Genomic DNA, 18174 nt, shown 5'->3' on the forward strand with positions numbered 1-18174 from the left:
TCCGAGGCTTTGTTTATTAAGCCGATCAACAGCGAGTTGAGGTCCTACAAACCAAACGTTGTCGGTTTTGTCGCGAGACCAGATGGAATGTCATCAATGTTAAAGCAGATGGGAATTTTTTTTCACTGCTTTGACCGTCACGAAAAAGTTCGGAGATGACGGATGGGTGAGCTAAGAGAAAAAAGAACAAAAAACCCGTGAGGCTGTTTTGGAATGGAATGAGACATTTGAATAATCAAACTCACTTGTCTATTTACAATGCTAATTTGCTCACATGAAATCAGTTAATTAACATGCACCTCCCGCATACCATAGAAATGCGCGATTTGTTTTTGTCTTCACCCAAATAATTCAGAAACGTGCGCATTTCGACGAAATCTGACAAGACTTCCTGTTCTGCGGTGAGCGGAACAATCTGGTCAAGATTGGCAGCCGAAAATTGGTCGTCCTTGAAAATAAATTTGTGTTAAATGGCTTGGTGTCAGCGTTTTTAAAATTTCTGGCCAAATTTACAAGTTTAGTTCAGTGGTAGTCGTTTCTTGTCGCTGAAGTCAAGGAAAAACGTTTTTACATTTTGGCAGCATGTGGGAACTGATGAAGGCGCGTTACTAAACAGGTCATTCTTAATCCATTGACCTGGATCGAATTTGTGTATGAGTTCAACTTGACAGGAATATTAAACAAAAGCTATTATTGCCCACGTCTGACTATCTCGGAGCGCCCTCCTTGTTTCTATGGGTATGATATGAATTCGTCGTGGTTTCTTAGTTTGTCCCAGTAATTTACGTGTCGCATTCGATCCGAATGTCCTTTTTATTCCAGGTAAATACGTGTTGGTGTGTATGTCTTTTAGTTGTAATATTCAGTTCGGAATTCGCTAAATAAAGAAAATAGCTAACAGGACAGGTAGAGACGGCAGGAAACTCTCATCAGAATTTCGAAGAGAAAGTTCTAGCTTAGTTTCTTATTTCGGAAGAATTTGAACTTTGTAATCCTACGACTCAATACGAAGAATTCACTACATGAAATCCAATGGAATACTGTGGTTTTTGGTTGTTCACTAGCCGAGTGGGCGAATAGGCTCCGGTTTTCAACAACAGCGTTGGCGGTGCCGATTCAAGTGAACATAGACTCGTGCTATTCAAGCTTACCTGCTAAACGCTACCTAACAGAATCGTTCAGCATGAGTTTCTTAAATCGTCCAATCCGTCTGATGCGATTTGTTAGGATGATACTGATAAGTGCGGAAGCTGTAGTTTAAGGAATGTCACAGTCTTTTGAGCGTAAAAAGAAATATACATGTTTAAATGCATGTTCCAGTTTAGCCGATCTCCCACAGGCTACCTCTACAAACCATCTAACTGGCTTACATTTAAGATTGGGTCGTGATCTCTCCGATTGGAAAACTGGTGTTCACTGAAACCTACGGCGTACTAAAAGTTTTCCAAACAGTTAACTGTCAGACAAGTATGCTACTACCACAGTTTTTGAAGAACGGTTTAAACTATCTGTACGAGAATCTAGTGCAACACTTTGGGCGGAGCGTGTGATCCGCCGGGTGAGTGATTATCGCAAGGAGAACCAGACTTCTTGTGGTTGAAAGCGATAGGCGTGGAAGATAACAGAGCATGTATTGGCGTCAGTCACCGTTGTCATAGTTTTGTTAAAGCCAACGATGGATCAAGCGTCTAGTGTACATCAGGTAAAAGTAGTCTGATTCCCGATTTTGTGGTCTGGGATTGTCGCAGCATCGCGAATCAGATGCTTATTTGGGACACAATGCCTTCATATTTTAGGGGTAAATATTTGATAATGCAAGGATTTCGACTGTGACGCCAACAGTGCTAAGACAACAATCTGCACTCGGCAACCTGTGTATGGACAATAGTAAGCCGCACAGCACCGTTCAAGTCACCTTACTCTATATGGAATGATCATGCGCATATACCTCACCCGGTTGAAAATACTGATGTAAGTTTAGGATGGAAGGGAAAGAAAAAACCTATTTTGTATGCAACGTAACTATTGGGTAAGCTTTGTTTGAAAATGAAGGATAGTGATTGAAATGTGTTCTGTCGAGTGTGCATGCGCTGTGCCACAACAAAATGTTTTGTTGTCCTCCAATTACCGGTGCAAATTAAATCGCACTGTTTGATACTTATATTAGTTGCGAATTGGCGCCTGCATGGATTGCGTCGAACATGAATGGGGAAGTTATCCCATGGAACTTCTATACAAGGATTTGGTCATATCAGTACAGTTTGCTTTCTTCTGATAAAGAGAACTACACATCATTATTTAATTGCAGGAGAAATGAACTACATATTGAACTTTGTGCATAATATTGCATGCTCGAGGCTGTTTGGGTGGTTGCGGAGGTCAGTGTGGCACTGAATTCCTAGATCTTGCATCAAAATTTGATCACTGACGGAGCTAGAAAGATGCGATTTTGGAAATAACACACCAAAACTATCATCCTCACTATAGTTAGTCTCGCCACCAAACACTTGAATAAAGTGTGGCAGTTCCGCAGAACTCAAGGCTACAAAGACAAAACCGCGTACTGCGGTATTAATTTGTCACGTCTCGCGAGAAGACTTTCAACTTAAGGTTCGACACTGATCAACAGACCTTTAATCAGCGTATTCACCTAGTTATATCTCTGTATTTAAAAACACGTTTTGTTATGTTACTTGACAAGTAAATTTAGGACACAAGGAGAAACTACTCAAAGTTCTAATTGATAAAATACCTTACACAGTATTCAAAAATGACGAAACTTGAGCTATGCACTTTACTTTATAACAAAAGTTATGTCATGCTTCTATCTCGTCTCTAACGACTAACCAGCTGCGCGAATTTGAGTAGGTGAACATTGGCACCAAACTTGTTCAACATAATTCCAATTTGAAGTTTTATATAAAGCAGTACGTAAAGTGGGACAGGTATATGGTACTCCCGGAGGTAGTGAATTCATTTTGCGTGTCCTTAGTTGGGCTTGTTATAAAAATCAATAGAACGGACGATCAGTCTTTCAGGGCTCCCACTTGGAGGTGCTTATTTATTTACGACAAACACCGGTTGTTGAGTCATCGATATTGGATTGTTTGGAGTACTGACTCAGGGTAAACTATGGAAAATGAGGACCACTCACGATGGTTTAGAGTACTGTACTAACCAGGGGTCTTGAACTGACTGTTAGAGGACTTAGATCCGTTGGTGCTCGGGAAATCTCAGATCCGTTGGTCAGTTTGTTATTGAGTATTGACCTTGGCCGGCGTAACGTAGAGTAGACTTTGAGTTAATCAAAGTAATATTTGTGTTGTCGCTTATAGATGACGTCTCAAATAATGAATCCATTAAATTGCTTATCACCACATGACCCAGCTGCTCTGTCTTTCGGGTAAGAGAAGGTTGTGAAGATAGACCGGTTGTTACCCAAATGGTATTGCGGTAGCCCTGACAAAAATACTTTGTATGAAAGCCTCACCTCCAGCGCCTGACTGAAAATCCCTCCCACAAGCCAGCAAACCGATGTAGAATGTTCTTTGAAGACACTACTTGTGGCCTATTAATCGATTATCTAAACTTCGGAGCGGTTACATCTGAACTTCTAACGTCTAGACTCCATATTAAATTAGCCAGTAGATAGCCTTCTACTTTGATTGACTACGAAGTTTGGTGGGATAGTAAAAAATCCGATAAACAACCAATAAACGTACCTGACCCACCGACGTTTTAACAGTTATCTTTGAATACCCCCGCTCCGTCGCGTCAAGATCGTTTTACTCAACCTAGTTTTGATTTGATTGCTCCTGCATCGTTTGGTTATGTGGATGTAGTGACTTTTGCTATCACTATGGAGACGCGACCAGTAAGGCGTGCGTTACATTATCAGACCGATTGAGCGTATTGCACTGAGCACGCCTGTGCGTGATGGACTGTGGCCACATAGGCATAGCTGGTTTTTCATGATCTGTATCTGTTGGTAAAGCGTTGGTGAGCCGGCTCTCGTCGAACAGTTTCAGCATCCTTATCCAGTGTATTCGGCTTTTCTCCTCGATCTTCAAATAAGCCGCTGCACTGCTTAGACCAACTAGACTGATAATTCCCTTTGTAAAATGAAGGAGTTGTATCAATACTGCGACCTTTTGATGTCTTCCATCAATAAGTATTCCAACTTCGTTTATGAGAGATCAATTATTACACGAGCTATTTGCATTCCGACCCCACTAGCTTTGAGTCTCAATACACACAACTTGGTGGTAAGCACATGTCCAACCAATCATTACAGTACCGGGATCAATAGTCCAAAAATCTTATCCAGCCCTGTCACCAATAGCAAATGTACCAGAGAAGTGGAGTGGAATGAACCCTTATGATATAATCATAAGAATATGATGCATCATAATAAGGGTGACACTGCTTCAAATGCCTAAACAATTCCAATACTATGTGAACTTTATATTGGATGAACAGACTTTTCAATGTTGGCAAATATCAAACTTAGGCCAGGGTCGATCACTAAAGTTGGCGACGGAAAGAAAGTAACAACTAAGCAGTTCTCTAAAACACCATCACGATGTTGAAATGAGAGACTAACAGTCTTTTGTCCTGTCCGACGACAAATACTTTTTAAATGCATCCATTGAGAAAATACGACGGAGATTTTCTCCTGTTTGGTCCAATGATGCCAGATTTGGAATCCACATGGCAAGATTACGTGACAAATAACAATGGCGAATCGATTGATAAGCATGGTGATTTTGATGATGATGTCGATGAGGAGGATGAGTAAAATGACAGTCGGATGGGCAATGTTCAGTCCACAAAGAAAAAGTACTCATTCCACGCTATTATCATGGCAAATTCTGCGGTTATTCAGTTTTACCGCAGCAAGTTATCATAGTAAAGTCGCTATTCGGTAATAATTATAGGCATCTCGTCCGAAAGTCATTCCCCGCAATCAACACTGGGATAAGGTGAGTGTTATCTTCACTGTTGATAAACCGGTTGGGTCTGTTTTAGAATTTATAAATAGGTAATACTCTGGCAAATACCCTTGGTTAGATCTAGTCACCAACTGACGTTAAAAAAGTAAGTTTTTTTAAAAAGAGTTCAGCCCTGGCAGCTGGCTGATTCTAATAAATAAAATTAACATTGTGCAATAGTCGCGGCATTAGCTGAACAAACAGTGAAATATCTCAAACTCATAGTTCTTTGTACAGCTCTTACGTATGCACGTAAACACACAATTTATTATTATGAACAGAAATATCTCCATAAAATCGATACCTGCTAGGACGCTTGATTTCCGGCAAGCTAACGTCATTACTCTGTCAAAGAAAATTGCTTGGAAAATTTCTCATGCTATCCGGTCTCTATGATTCATGCGAACACGCTTATGTTACGTCTACTCAACCTATTCAGAGCTCTGGTCATCCCTTTAGCCAGCTGCGGAAATTTTTCCAGACAAGAAAAGTCATTCAACCCTCGGAAAACCCGTCAACAGAGTGATTTGAATGCTAGCTTCTGTGGCCATGATTCGCAGCTGGTACTGCATGTTTTATGAAAAATTTCAACTGACAGCGATTGTTCCAAAGCTTTTGGCCAGTCTGAGAGCAAGAGCAATACAAAATAAATTATTTCAAAAAGACCAAAATAAGTTTAACAGACATCAGGAACAAGACGTATTCCCAGGCCTGGAAGCCAGCCGAAATTCTTCTGAATAGTTGAAGAACATCAGATATAAATAACAGGGAGGACCGATAATTTAAAATAATATTCACTAAAGCTTGCCCGAGAGAGCGTTATGACATGACTACACACTACCAACCGAGGGTTTTTGTTCACAATACTGCTCATGATGGTTTTCTTCAATGAACTGACTGAATGGTCAAGTGGTAGTTTTATAAAATTTATCTGTAGTCGGTGCACCACCAATGTCAAGACAAATTTTTAGGCAGCAGCGGATAGTTCATTCAACAAAAGTAAAGCAGCTAATCTGCAGGCTTAATCTGTGTTATCGGATGCTATGCACGAAATTTTCATTTGGAACACAGAAATTTTGCTTGGAAGCCGGGTGTGATCAGTTATGTAGGCATGCATTTGCATACCGATCCTTCCCAAAGCCGGTTGAGAGGTATCGCTCCAGACTAGATATGAATGTTGAAAATCACTGCAGAACTAACTTGAAGCTTCAGAGGAAGTGGAAATTCTTTTTTTTCGGAGATTTTAGACGCATCTCTCTGGTCAAAAGATTTTCTGTAACGGAAACTCAACAAATATTGAAGTTGGAAGGAAAATGAATTTCTTTGTGGATGTCGGTTGTTGCATTACGCAAGCCTTTCAGCAGGTTAGTAGCAGTAATTCTCACAGAATTTGCAACACGTTAGCTTTAATTCGTTAGTTTGTGTGATGCAATAATTCAGGAAATCACGAGTTGTTCTCTCTCCTCTCCTCTGACGATTTTCAACCGACACGAAAGCGTACGAAATAAACTAAAAGTATAGGATTGCAAGGACGACCAATGAAGCATTCACATAAATATTTTGACACCTTGGTGGATCTACTGATGTCCCCTCTAAACATGCTGACCAAGTCATTTCTGATCACGGAGCTACTTATTCATTCATCTGATTGCTATGGATTCACGCGCAGCGAGGATCAGCTGAAAAGCTACACGGTATCTATCAGGTGAAATTCAGTAAATGCCTCAGTGTGTTAATCTGGTGGTTGATATCGATTAATTTATTGCGAATCGCGGCATTACGATGTTTTCTCTCCATTCACTAGCAGTTAAATAATGTAACCGTATATTTCGACATATTTCTAGTACTACCAGTGTAACGGTGGTACTACTGATGGGGGTGCATTCGCTTTGCGTCTCTTGAAAAGGGAGATCTATTGCGGAATTTGTGGAGTCGCTTTGTAGCATTTGCTTGGATTCGAGCAACAGTCAATGAATATCCAGGAAAGTTCAGAAAGACGCGTTCAAGAGAAGATGAATGTTCAGTTTTTGTAAACAAGATGCATATGAGAGTCTTGCTTCCCTATCCAATAATCTCTAACTGGTCAGTTGGCATTTTCTAATAAATAACTCCGCAACGAAGGCTTTCTTCCGTTCAGCAGTACAGCCCGTAGGTTACAGTGATGAGTTGCTGGGATTACAACTTATCTGCACATTTCACGATTCAAGTGTTCTTGGTTGTAGTATTCTTTTCAACGCGCATACACATGACTATCGTTTGCAACATTGTTTCGGTAAGGCCATACCTAATGGTAGCCGCACTGGAATATCGTTTTTCTCTCATTAGAGCTCATTGGCAACGCACGTTCTTTGCCGTGCCGGGTTTTGAACTGCGCACATCTGACTTGCGAGGCCGGCGTGTTACCTCTACTCCACCAGCCTACGCTGGACAAATTTCAATGTCAACGTTTGAGCAGCTGAAGGTGTTTGCGCTTGGGTGATGCCAGCGAAAAGCCTGACGACGCAGTAACGTAACTTGGTCGTGTCGATCGATTGACCCGCCAGTCAACCAGGTCCGCAGACGCTTGATGGATTACACAGATGATCGTCCACGTCAATATGACCGCTTGTCTTTGTATCGTTACTGCACTACTGGTGGATAGAAGTGAAACATTTTAGACCAGCAGACAACCGATTTCACCAAGGATAAGATCCTATAATTACGTTCACACACTGTCAGTGAGTATGAATACCCATTAGGTTGTCGGTGATCAGTTCCATGTTTTCAACAGCACTCTGTCAAGAGCAATACTTTTGTTTTATTTCGATGCCAGAGGGAGAAAAGAAGGCAGCATTAGTTTTGTGCAGCAAATGCTACGGATAGATATGCATTACAGAGATGCTAACATTTGACAAATCTTGATCCGCCAAACAGAATAAAAATTATCATTTGCACGAAAATGACAACCTTAATTAGCCGATATTCACCGGCAAATTTCACTCTCAAAATTAATAAGTTGAATATTAACTGTCCCCGGAATCTTCCACTCACATTTAATACACACAGCTTACACACAGCAGTGCCCGATAGTTATTAGCAGATTTATCCGATTTGTGTACGGCGAAAATTGCGTCTGAGAAATAAAAGTTCAAAAGAAGTGTATGCATTCACTAATAATGGGATAACACAGTAAGCCATTTCACCATTAATTATGCCCCTGAAATTTTCTACTCTTTTGTTTTTATCAAGCGAATTGATGATCTTCGGCAAGCTGTGATGACAATCATAGCTGTGCAGCAGCGGACCCTCTTTGACCATCGCCACATTTTGCTTGTTTTTGAAAGAAACTTTCTTATTGTCTGGAGTTTTAATTACATCTTTGTGGCAATCAGGCTGTGTGCGAGATGTTCGCCTGACTGCTCCGAAATGACGGTTCCCAAGTTGATTAGGAATAACCCGACTGACATGTGGAAATGATGTGTTAAATGATGTGTTAAATGATGTTTATTCAGGATTAATAGGGAAAGGAAATGAGTTATCAGATCACCAAGACTATTCACCTGCGAAGTAACCTGCAGTACTCAGAATTTTGAACTTGTCTGCGGAATATCACACTGTGTAAGCTGATGCATCGGAACAACGGAAATAAAATAGATTATAACAAATCTTGAGGGAAGCCTTTCGTACCCGGAAAACAGTAATCAACAACAGCAAAATCTAACAGTAACTTAACGAGAGACCATAAATTTCCCAATAGACCATGTTTCGCTAAAAACTCGATTTTTCAACACCTCATTTTGCAAAAACTGGTGATGCTGTTTGGTCCTTTAGGCTGTGGTTTAATATTCGTTTGCAACCTATGAAATACTTTCAAAGGAACCGAATAATGTTCAAAGGGGATCCCAGAGGCAACTTTAGAGGGAAATATCAACACTTCACTGTCCAATAAGGATATTTTCCTATGATGAATGAACTTTAAAAAGATCATTAAACTTCCCGGTCCTGAAAAAAGGCAGCGTTATTTAATGACGGCATGGTGAGAGTTTAAAATTTTAATATAGATTTCCTTCTTGAAGGTAAGTCCAGCTTGCGCTGCATATCTGTTTCGTCCCTGGTGGGAACCACAAAATTGTGTTTCTCAAGAAGACCCAGGTAAATAATACCAATCAACCTTCCCTCCATTAGCTAGAGGCTGCACTCTTCGGCCATAAACAGGTGGTTAGCAGTGTGATTAAATAGCCCTCCGAATCCACTTACCCGTATAGACTGACTTCACTTTTGAAGTGGAACCTTAAATAAATGGCAGAATTTGATGAAATACCCATAGGTGTCCATAACATATGCCTAGGTCCTATTGGTTGACGGAAATATTTTTTAACGTAACCGTCTATATTGTGTGGTACCCAAGTCTTGTAAGAAGATAAGCGCGTGTTTGCGATACCTTTGTGCATGTTAAACCGATACATTTGTCGTACATGAAAGTTGAGATAATTAACTCACCTAACCTCATACTGAAGCAGGACATTATAGCCGATATATCAGACAAGAACAACCCTACTTGTCCAATAGTCCTGCAGGTAACAGTTATAGGGTTACCGACACTAAAAGAATGGAAGTTTGTCGGTGAAGTATTCTGAAGTGAAATAAACTAGGTTTTTCCACATGATGCGTTTTATTAAACTAGTTAACTACTGATACAGGTGCTCAAAGTCGCTCAAAACATGACCCGGATTACTAGGATAAGCAATAATGGTAGACTCCTAATAAAAGAATGGGTGAAGTAGTTTTGTAATTGAATCCATGAACTAACTAGACTGTAGGTCAGCGGGTGGGAGTGACAGAAAACGTCTTGCTAATATCAGCTGCGGTTTCAGACATTTTTTTCAAATAATTGTACAGCCAAGAATGGATCGAAATTGCTGGAATGGATGTTGAATCCCAACGCCCTGCCCGTTATTTGAAGGACGCTTGCCGAACGATTGCTTATGTGATCCAATTCCACGTGACTTTGGGCGAAACAAGCAAAGCCAGAATTTTTCCAGAACCAGTTTTGGTTATGTAAAGAAAAGCAAATATGCTCGTGACAGTTCGAAGCAAAAAATCTGACGATTTTTTCAATCTTTTTGGTAGTATATGGCATAATATTTATAAACAGCAAGCTTAACACATTTTGTAAAACTACGCTACACGCGTTCCAAATGTTCATAATAGACCAAGAAACTGGAATTCATTTTTGTACTATGCTTTTGTAGTTTTTGTATGATATAGTCATCGTTGGCATACAGAATGAAGTAAGGGGCAGATCATTACGAAGATTTTGCTTTCTAATGATGACAATTTGAGAGAATATACTGTCATCCAAAAGGTGCCATTGCACATGCAGATTTTATCCGTAAAGAACAGTACTTTAGTTTTCATTAGAAACTTTAACTTTTTGGGCTGCCACTCAGATTGGTTCATTTAAAAAGCTAGATCAGCCCGTTACCCTCGGCGTTTTTTTGTAGCCCTTCACAGAAGAATCAAAACGTGCTTGTAGGTTTGTAGACGGATTCATTATGTAACACCTGGTGGAAAGTTTAAGCGCAAGCCGCATGCCGCCGAAGAACCCCTATCAGATTAACATTAGGGTTCCCGCACAAAATTCATGAAAAGCTGTCTGTTCCATTCACTGGAATCTAGTGACCTTGACAGGATGCATGGATAATTGTTTGGAACTGCGTAGGCTAAAATGCACTGGATGTAGATTCAACTGATATCAAATGTTCAAAATGTTGCGTCTTGGAAATGTCTATTAGGATAATGCCTCTGTGATGAGAAGCAAATGTGAAGAAAAGGAATCCCCTACACCACTCTTGGTGTTTTTTATCTCCATTGTTTTTTAGAACTGCAGTTCTGCCTAAATTCGGTGGCTCAAATGTAGCCAGAACGCCTTGTTTTCTGAGGATAGGGGGCGAACTCGTTAAAACTCATAAGCCAGCATAAGAACACCACTGACGACCTTTTAGCAAACCTCTGTATTAAAAACAACAAAAATGGCAATAGGACGCAAATACGATTATGAATTCATACACGAAAATCTAGAATCACCTTGAGGTTTCGGCCGGTCAACCAAAGTATAATATTAGTATGGTACACGAGATGTACAGGATTCGAAAATTCGGCAACATGCGCAGCACTCCTTACTGCCTAATGAGACTCGCTGTTTGAACAGGCGGAAAAAGTTGCTTGAGGGAACTCTGAAGGCGTTGGTTCAGGTACTTCATAGATGCCTCGGAGTATACAAGGGTTCGGTCAGCCGGCCAGATACCAATTATCGTCAGGCTATTGCACAGAGTAGGCAGCTATATTTGGGCCACCACACTATTTTCAGGTCACAAGTACAACTAGCAAAACAACATCAGGAGCGTTAACTGGGGTGGAGCTTTTTCAGAGCCACTTAATGATGTTAAAATAGTTATATGGCAATTATCCAAAATGGAACCGGAGACACTGCCTACCTAATGAAAATGATGTTTTCCAAAACTTGCCGAACTTCCTGAACGGTGTAAAAGAGTGTATGTGGTTTAAAAGATGTAGCCAAAGGCATTCTGCCCAGTAGGCAATCATAGGACAAGGCCTTGGTAGTTTGTTTCAGCCAAACAAAATCCCACCAGTAAGAAACAGCCTGGGTACCGGAGGCCAAAACATAGCTGTTATCTGAAAATCTACCTGGGGTTGACAATCAAAAAACGCCTTTACATAAATTTTAGGAGGGTAGGCAATGTGTTCCGCAATTGGCGTGTCCTCCAAAAACTACTTTTGACAACGTTGCATTTACTTGAATGGTACATCACTCTCATGGTTTACATAATGTCCAGAATATTCTCCTACATTTTAATTCACAGCAGAATGCAGTGGCATCAACTATCCGCCACTATCACCTTTCATAATATCATATCGCTTTCATAGTTACAGAGTTATTCGCCAAGTCGAAGCACTATATTTGAAGTTATGCGATGTGTGATTCTCAAGTGCAGACTAAATGGAAATTGCTTTGCAGTTGTTTGAAATCTATGAAAAATGCGAATTGTCCCGCTGCATTTTTTGCTAGTAGTGTGGATCCTTAAAAATTAAAAGTCAGCTTTGCCCATAACTGAGATGCTGTCGTGTGTGATATTTCCTTCTAAGCTTCTTGGCTTCTTGGCTGCTTTCTAGGGAACTTCGTGTGCAGCAAACATCAGTAAAAACGCAAGAAAATGTTAACTCGTGATACTGGTCATCCCTTTCCTATGAGACGTAGTATGAAATTCTTTTGCCTTGTATGCTTTTTCCAAACAGCTCCTGGCTATAAGAGTCCGCAAACTAATGCGACGAATTCGAGTTTCTGTAACTGCTAACGAGTTAAGGTAAACACCTAGTCTGAATTACCAATCTACAAGCATTTCTTGGGCATATGCAAGCTAATGTGGTGCAAGTAAGCAAATGTTGCGATTAAATCTGTTCATACATACAGTATACAACATAATATAGTAGTTTTTCGATGGCAAAAAGTTCTGTTGCCATTCTAAAGGATGACTTTACTGTCCTAGTGAGCGGGGACGATTCAGTTGCAATAGTTACCACTTGTGAAAGATACTTGTTTAGCAATCGTTTTTACTAGCCACCAGCTGGGGGTTTCCAGACAAGTTTTTTTGTCAGACCACCAATATTCTCCACATCTGACGACCTTAGTAGTCTTCAACTGATAAAGTAAGATCTGTGGAAAGGTTTGAGTCCCCAAGGCTTTGCGGCTTGCGGTGTGCTGAACAAGTTCAGGGTTCCACATCTTCGCCTCGTTAATGGGAAGCAGCTGGGACTATAGCTAAGGACCACTGCGTTTAGCCGCCAAACAGGTGATGAATGAATTGTGCTAAATAAATAGGATGATCAACATCAACGGACGTCTTTGTTGGGAACAATATTCGGATTTACATCAATACAAGTGACAATGTGAGACACTTTGGACATACAAGCGACTACAGTCAGAAGGCAACAAAACAGCTCGTGCATTTAGTGGCTGATGGTTGGTGAGCAGAAAAATATTGGATGAATTTCAAAGTAATGGAAATTTCGATTCCCAAATATTTATTTAAAGAAAACCGCCACAAGGAACTCCATGAGTAATTTTTAAAGGTATTAGCTATTTGAGCTGATTTCTTGGGTACATCTTGTACTCTTGCCATCACTGTATGCAAGTGTCTTTTCTGCTCCTCAACATTTGATTTATTGCTTGAAGCAAAGCATGATGTAGGAGCCAACAGGCACTGAAAACGTTTGCGACGAGGAAATTAAGTTATCACAAACAAAACAAATGCACAAATTTGGTGCATAGTGTTTCCAAAATTTTAACTCTAAGGTGGTAAATATCAGAGGGTTCGGGTTGATTCGAGACTTCATTATTGGAGCAAGATGTAGGTAAGCATTCTGCTTGAACTACTAGCCTCTCACAACCTAATGCCGAAATAGTCCCAGGAGGACTAAATAGAATTCGCGGCAGTTGCAGTCCGGTGCGTTCACCAAAAGGGGTACTTGGGATGAATATAATGAAGTGAAATATTAATACACGCGAAAAACTTATGTTTCCAAACTAGCATTTAACTGTATCAATATAGTTTATATCACAGCCTAAAATTACGATCAAAGCACATAAGTCGATTGAAAAGGGGTTTACAAGTGAAAAAAATTGTTGTGTGGATTTGTGAGACACTTGGTGCCGAAGTGCACTTACGTGATTAAATTTTGAATGTCAGTTGGCACACCAAGGACTCGGTAGAACGTCAGTCATTTGGAAACTAAACTCACAAGGGTACGCGGGAAGTACCGTGGCTATACCAGTTGTTCTGTCGCTCGTATTCCAACAAATTATCTCCTGTGCCAAAAGATAGTACATTGCCAATATTCCCCGGGTTTTCTCCTCAGAATTCTGTTTTCAACAGGGCTTGTAACAGAACCAATAACCCAAAGTATATGGGAGCAAGGTATGTCTCTCAGTGCGTCCTTAGGACTTAAAAGGACATCGAATTCTCATCACGCCTACTCCTTTCCTGGAATGATTTTGGAAAACATTAGTGACTCGACTATTTTTTTCTATCGTGTACTTAGATCGCGCAATTTACTTTCTTTCGTTCAGCAGTCTAAAGAGGGACTGACCTGTATTATAACTTTTACTATATGTTAAAAAAGTAACAGGGGACAAGCAGACGCATCTTTGCCGTCCAGGGGCATCTACACTCTTGTTATTTAAACACACCAGTTTTCTAGATGACAGTAAGCACATGGTAATCATTTGCATGGAAGCACAAAAGCATTCTTGTGAGATAAGCCGCATTATGCTCACAATGCATAAAATACGCACGGAGTATTTAACACAAGGCGTAAACCGCAGCTAGACCTTCTCACTGGGCTGTCATTTCCAAGGAACAAACTGTAAATTTAAGTTGAAAACGTAGAGTTGAATCATTGTGGTAAACCTGTATAATAGTGACTTAGACGGTAAAAATGGTCATAATGCAGGCGAATTTTTGCGACTGGAGGAAATTAGGTTTGCTCTTACTCATACCAGGCTGCAGCGTATGTACACTATATCCAGGCACGTCGTTAGCCCAGCTTGCCGAAATTCGACTTCTTTTAATTAGACATTTGGAAGTAAATAAGAACATTGGGTAAAAAGTTACTTTCACGGGGCTTCCATAAAATATTTTAGAATTCGAGGCTCTCAGGTTATATAAGGCTATCTCTACAATTATGTCGCCAACCACTCTTCACATTTGGCAATCGTCCACCCAACCGATTAGCAATAACATCGGAAAAATTTCAATCCTTTATAACTTTGCTGGGGAAGAGAAGGCAGGGGAAGATGTTTTAGCAGAAGTTGTCTGATTAGCACCAAATTCTCAGGCTTACAGAAACTACGCGTGACAAGCCGCCTTCGGACACTTACTGTAATAACTTATTTATAGAATGTTGACGGTCATAATATTAAATTTGCAGTATGCGCATACTTGTATACTATGTGTGAGAGTTCGCAGAGCGTGGTCCAACCTCGTTGATGGTGAAACTTCGTTTAGATAAACACTTAGCCAAAGTGTAGAAGCGCAAACTATCAGCTGGTCCACGTGCTGGAATACAGATAAACTGCTATACAAGTTCAACGATCCCATGCGGCATAAATGTGTACTTATCACAGGTGCAAAAATTCATCAAAACTTTCTGACCACCCATAGACCTGTATTATTGTAGTCAACATACATATCTGTGTAGTGCACCTGTTTTCTCTCTAAACTGCAGAAGACAGTTCCAATCTCCATATTTGTTGGGAGCAAATTACCGTAGGTAGAGCACTGATTCAAAAACCACTACCTAATCCAAAACAAAAAGAGTTCCGTTTAGCGTGATTTTATAGTGTCAAGTGTATTATCCCGCACCAGAGTTCAGTTTATTGTCAGCTGACAGGTACTTCACGTGCCAGGTTTAGGGGCAAATGCTTATTTTCGACGCTGAACTCCATCTTGTTCTTCCATGGATGACAAGATGATAATTTCCATGCATCCTTGAAATCGAAAGGTGAGATGATCCGAGTTTACCATCGAGCAGAAGTTTGCTGGCAAACACCACTCATCTAATCCCATCAAGTATCCATCTTCCCAATTCGACAGACATAGTTATTTGTGAAAATACAGCGCACACTCTGTTGACTGACTTCATTTTAAAAGTAATCTGTTATTCTTGTCTTCATACAAAGACAGACATTCGTAGATCTTGTAAAAAAATTTTAACGGTTAACATCCTGAGGTCAGAATTTATCATAAATTCCAGTGAATAATGTAAAATTAATCTACACCTTTGCAGTTCGTTGAGATACTGCCTGAAAATCAGCCTTGTGAACAAGACAACTGATATGCATCCTGCTCCTTCAGGGCATAAATGTCGTAGTCTGGCGCAACCAGACAAAATAAAGCTTTCATGTATTCTAAATGAATATTCTCCCACATGTTTGTACTATTGAACACATCAGCCTAAATAAGCAATGTGCGGCTTACGCTACTCCAAGCTTGTGCTGTTTAGCTAAGGTGCGACCACATTTGCCCGTGATAAATTCACTGTGAAATTAATTAATCGCCTCTGTCTAGTTGCTCCGTGATCGACAACTGAGACAAGTTTGCTGTTCTCTCCTGTCACAGGCAAGTGATTATCAACTTCAAAACGTTTGAATGGGTCCCATGAATACCATTTTTGGTAGTTTGAAGAGAAATGCTAACGATAAGTCTTAGGCTTTGCTGCCGCTAGTTCATGACCGTCTTTTTACCAGGAGCCTGCGGACCCTCTATCATTAGGTCGACTGATGCGCCATTAGCTCAACCTGTCAACCACAAATTCTGCAAACAGATGTACGTTTTATTCCCGCCGTCAGCATATATGACTACCCAAAACGCTCAATGACAAAAACACTTTAAACCTTTTATTCCACGTCCAAGTATATTTTTGTTGATGTTTGCGAACATCGACTTGCGGAATGAGGACAGAAGATAGGCGTGCTCATCTTCAGATGTTTGTGGACGAAAATCCCAAAACGCAAATAGTCTTATCAGGAAAGCCAAAAAAGTATCCCTACATTACGGAGCCTGATGTGTACCTGACTAATACACTGCTAAAAAATTCGAAGGTGGAACGTGTTTTTTTCATTTACAGTTTTCGCTTCCACGACCTCCATCCGACTCATCGTTGTCATACGCATTTTGTCCAAGTATATTTTTGTTGATGTTTGCGAACATCGACTTGCGGAATGAGGACAGAAGATAGGCGTGCTCATCTTCAGATGTTTGTGGACGAAAATCCCAAAACGCAAATAGTCTTATCAGGAAAGCCAAAAAAGTATCCCTACATTACGGAGCCTGATGTGTACCTGACTAATACACTGCTAAAAAATTCGAAGGTGGAACGTGTTTTTTTTCATTTACAGTTTTCGCTTCCACGACCTCCATCCGACTCATCGTTGTCAGTACGCATTTTGACGTGTCAATGCCTGGGATGCATCCCCTGTTATTTATAGTAATATCATAGCGTGTATGGAGGCAAAAAATGACTTTTCTAGATGATAAATGTTTCCGGAACGCTCCTCCTCAGAGTTGCATCAACAATGTTTGGGACTATCATATTCCGAAAGCCCCTGGTCTGTGCAGATACACTTAACATTTTTTTCTTGGAGCAGCCTCTTTTGATACCAAGCAAAAGATATATTATTTGGGCGAAGCTAATGCTGCCAATTTTTTAGGCTTGGACGCCAATATGAGTATACACTCCCATATTTGCGTTGATCTATAGGTAGACCAAATAGAAGTGCGGTTTTACCCTGTAATTCCTTCTGAGGTGAGATGCTTTAGATTAAAATATATATTATTGTTCCATCCTGAGCACAAAATGTTCGATTTTGTACGAATAGTGAACAATTTTATTTCCTAAAGGCTTTCAGATCAGACCAACAATATCAGACTTTGAAGGAATGATAAACTGTCATCAAGGTTGAAATTTCCGCCTCAGCATTACGATACGTCAAAATCAACACTCCTATATTGCCAGCTTAGCCCCTATTTAATTAAAACAGATCTGTCTTAGCCAACCCGTATTAGGCTTGGCTGTTACGACTCCACTTCGCGGATCTGTTAGTGTGTTAATAAAATACCTCGCTAATTTTTAGATTAAAGGACCCTTAGGTGACCATAAATGCATGCTGTTTCTCTGATCCAAAAGACGTTTTGTCTATATTCCGCTGACTTTGGGGCTGTGTCAACCAAACTCAACCTGTAGACCACTTGGCCTTGTGCGTTTTCGGTGTTTGCTTGGTATCTATCTGGTATGAATGAACTAGTAGAATGGTGATTGTCTCGGACGATCGGTGAAAATCAGTGTAGATGTACTGTATGATTTTCCTTACATACTGCCAAAGTGAGAAAAGGATAGCTTTTTACGAACTGACTTTTTCACCCTGCTGCATAGCTCTTAGTAAGGCAATGAGGTTCATGCGCAGCAGTTCAAATTAACACATACCTTCAAACTTTTGAAGAAGAATCCATATATTATGAAAATGTTAGACCCCAGTCATTTTTTAATTTGAATTACTTTAGTCTTTGTTGATGATTTGTCCTTGCAAAATCCATGACTTTATATATATATATATATATATATATAT

The 18174-nt window shown here is 40.2% G+C and overlaps 1 protein-coding gene across 1 annotated transcript in view; it reads right to left on the reverse strand.

Moving 5' to 3' along the window:
• T265_03523 (hypothetical protein) overlaps positions 1–18174 on the reverse strand; it is a gene marked incomplete at both ends in the record, with an annotated part of 54114 nt that overhangs the window by 26814 nt on the left and 9126 nt on the right. Inside the window, one exon of the mRNA XM_009168035.1 lies at positions 9228–9260. Coding sequence (XP_009166299.1) covers positions 9228–9260 — 33 coding nt within the window. The remainder of the gene's footprint in view (positions 1–9227; positions 9261–18174) is intronic.

This window comes from Opisthorchis viverrini, assembly GCF_000715545.1.
Source record: "Opisthorchis viverrini unplaced genomic scaffold opera_v5_51, whole genome shotgun sequence".
Taxonomy (NCBI): domain Eukaryota; kingdom Metazoa; phylum Platyhelminthes; class Trematoda; order Opisthorchiida; family Opisthorchiidae; genus Opisthorchis; species Opisthorchis viverrini.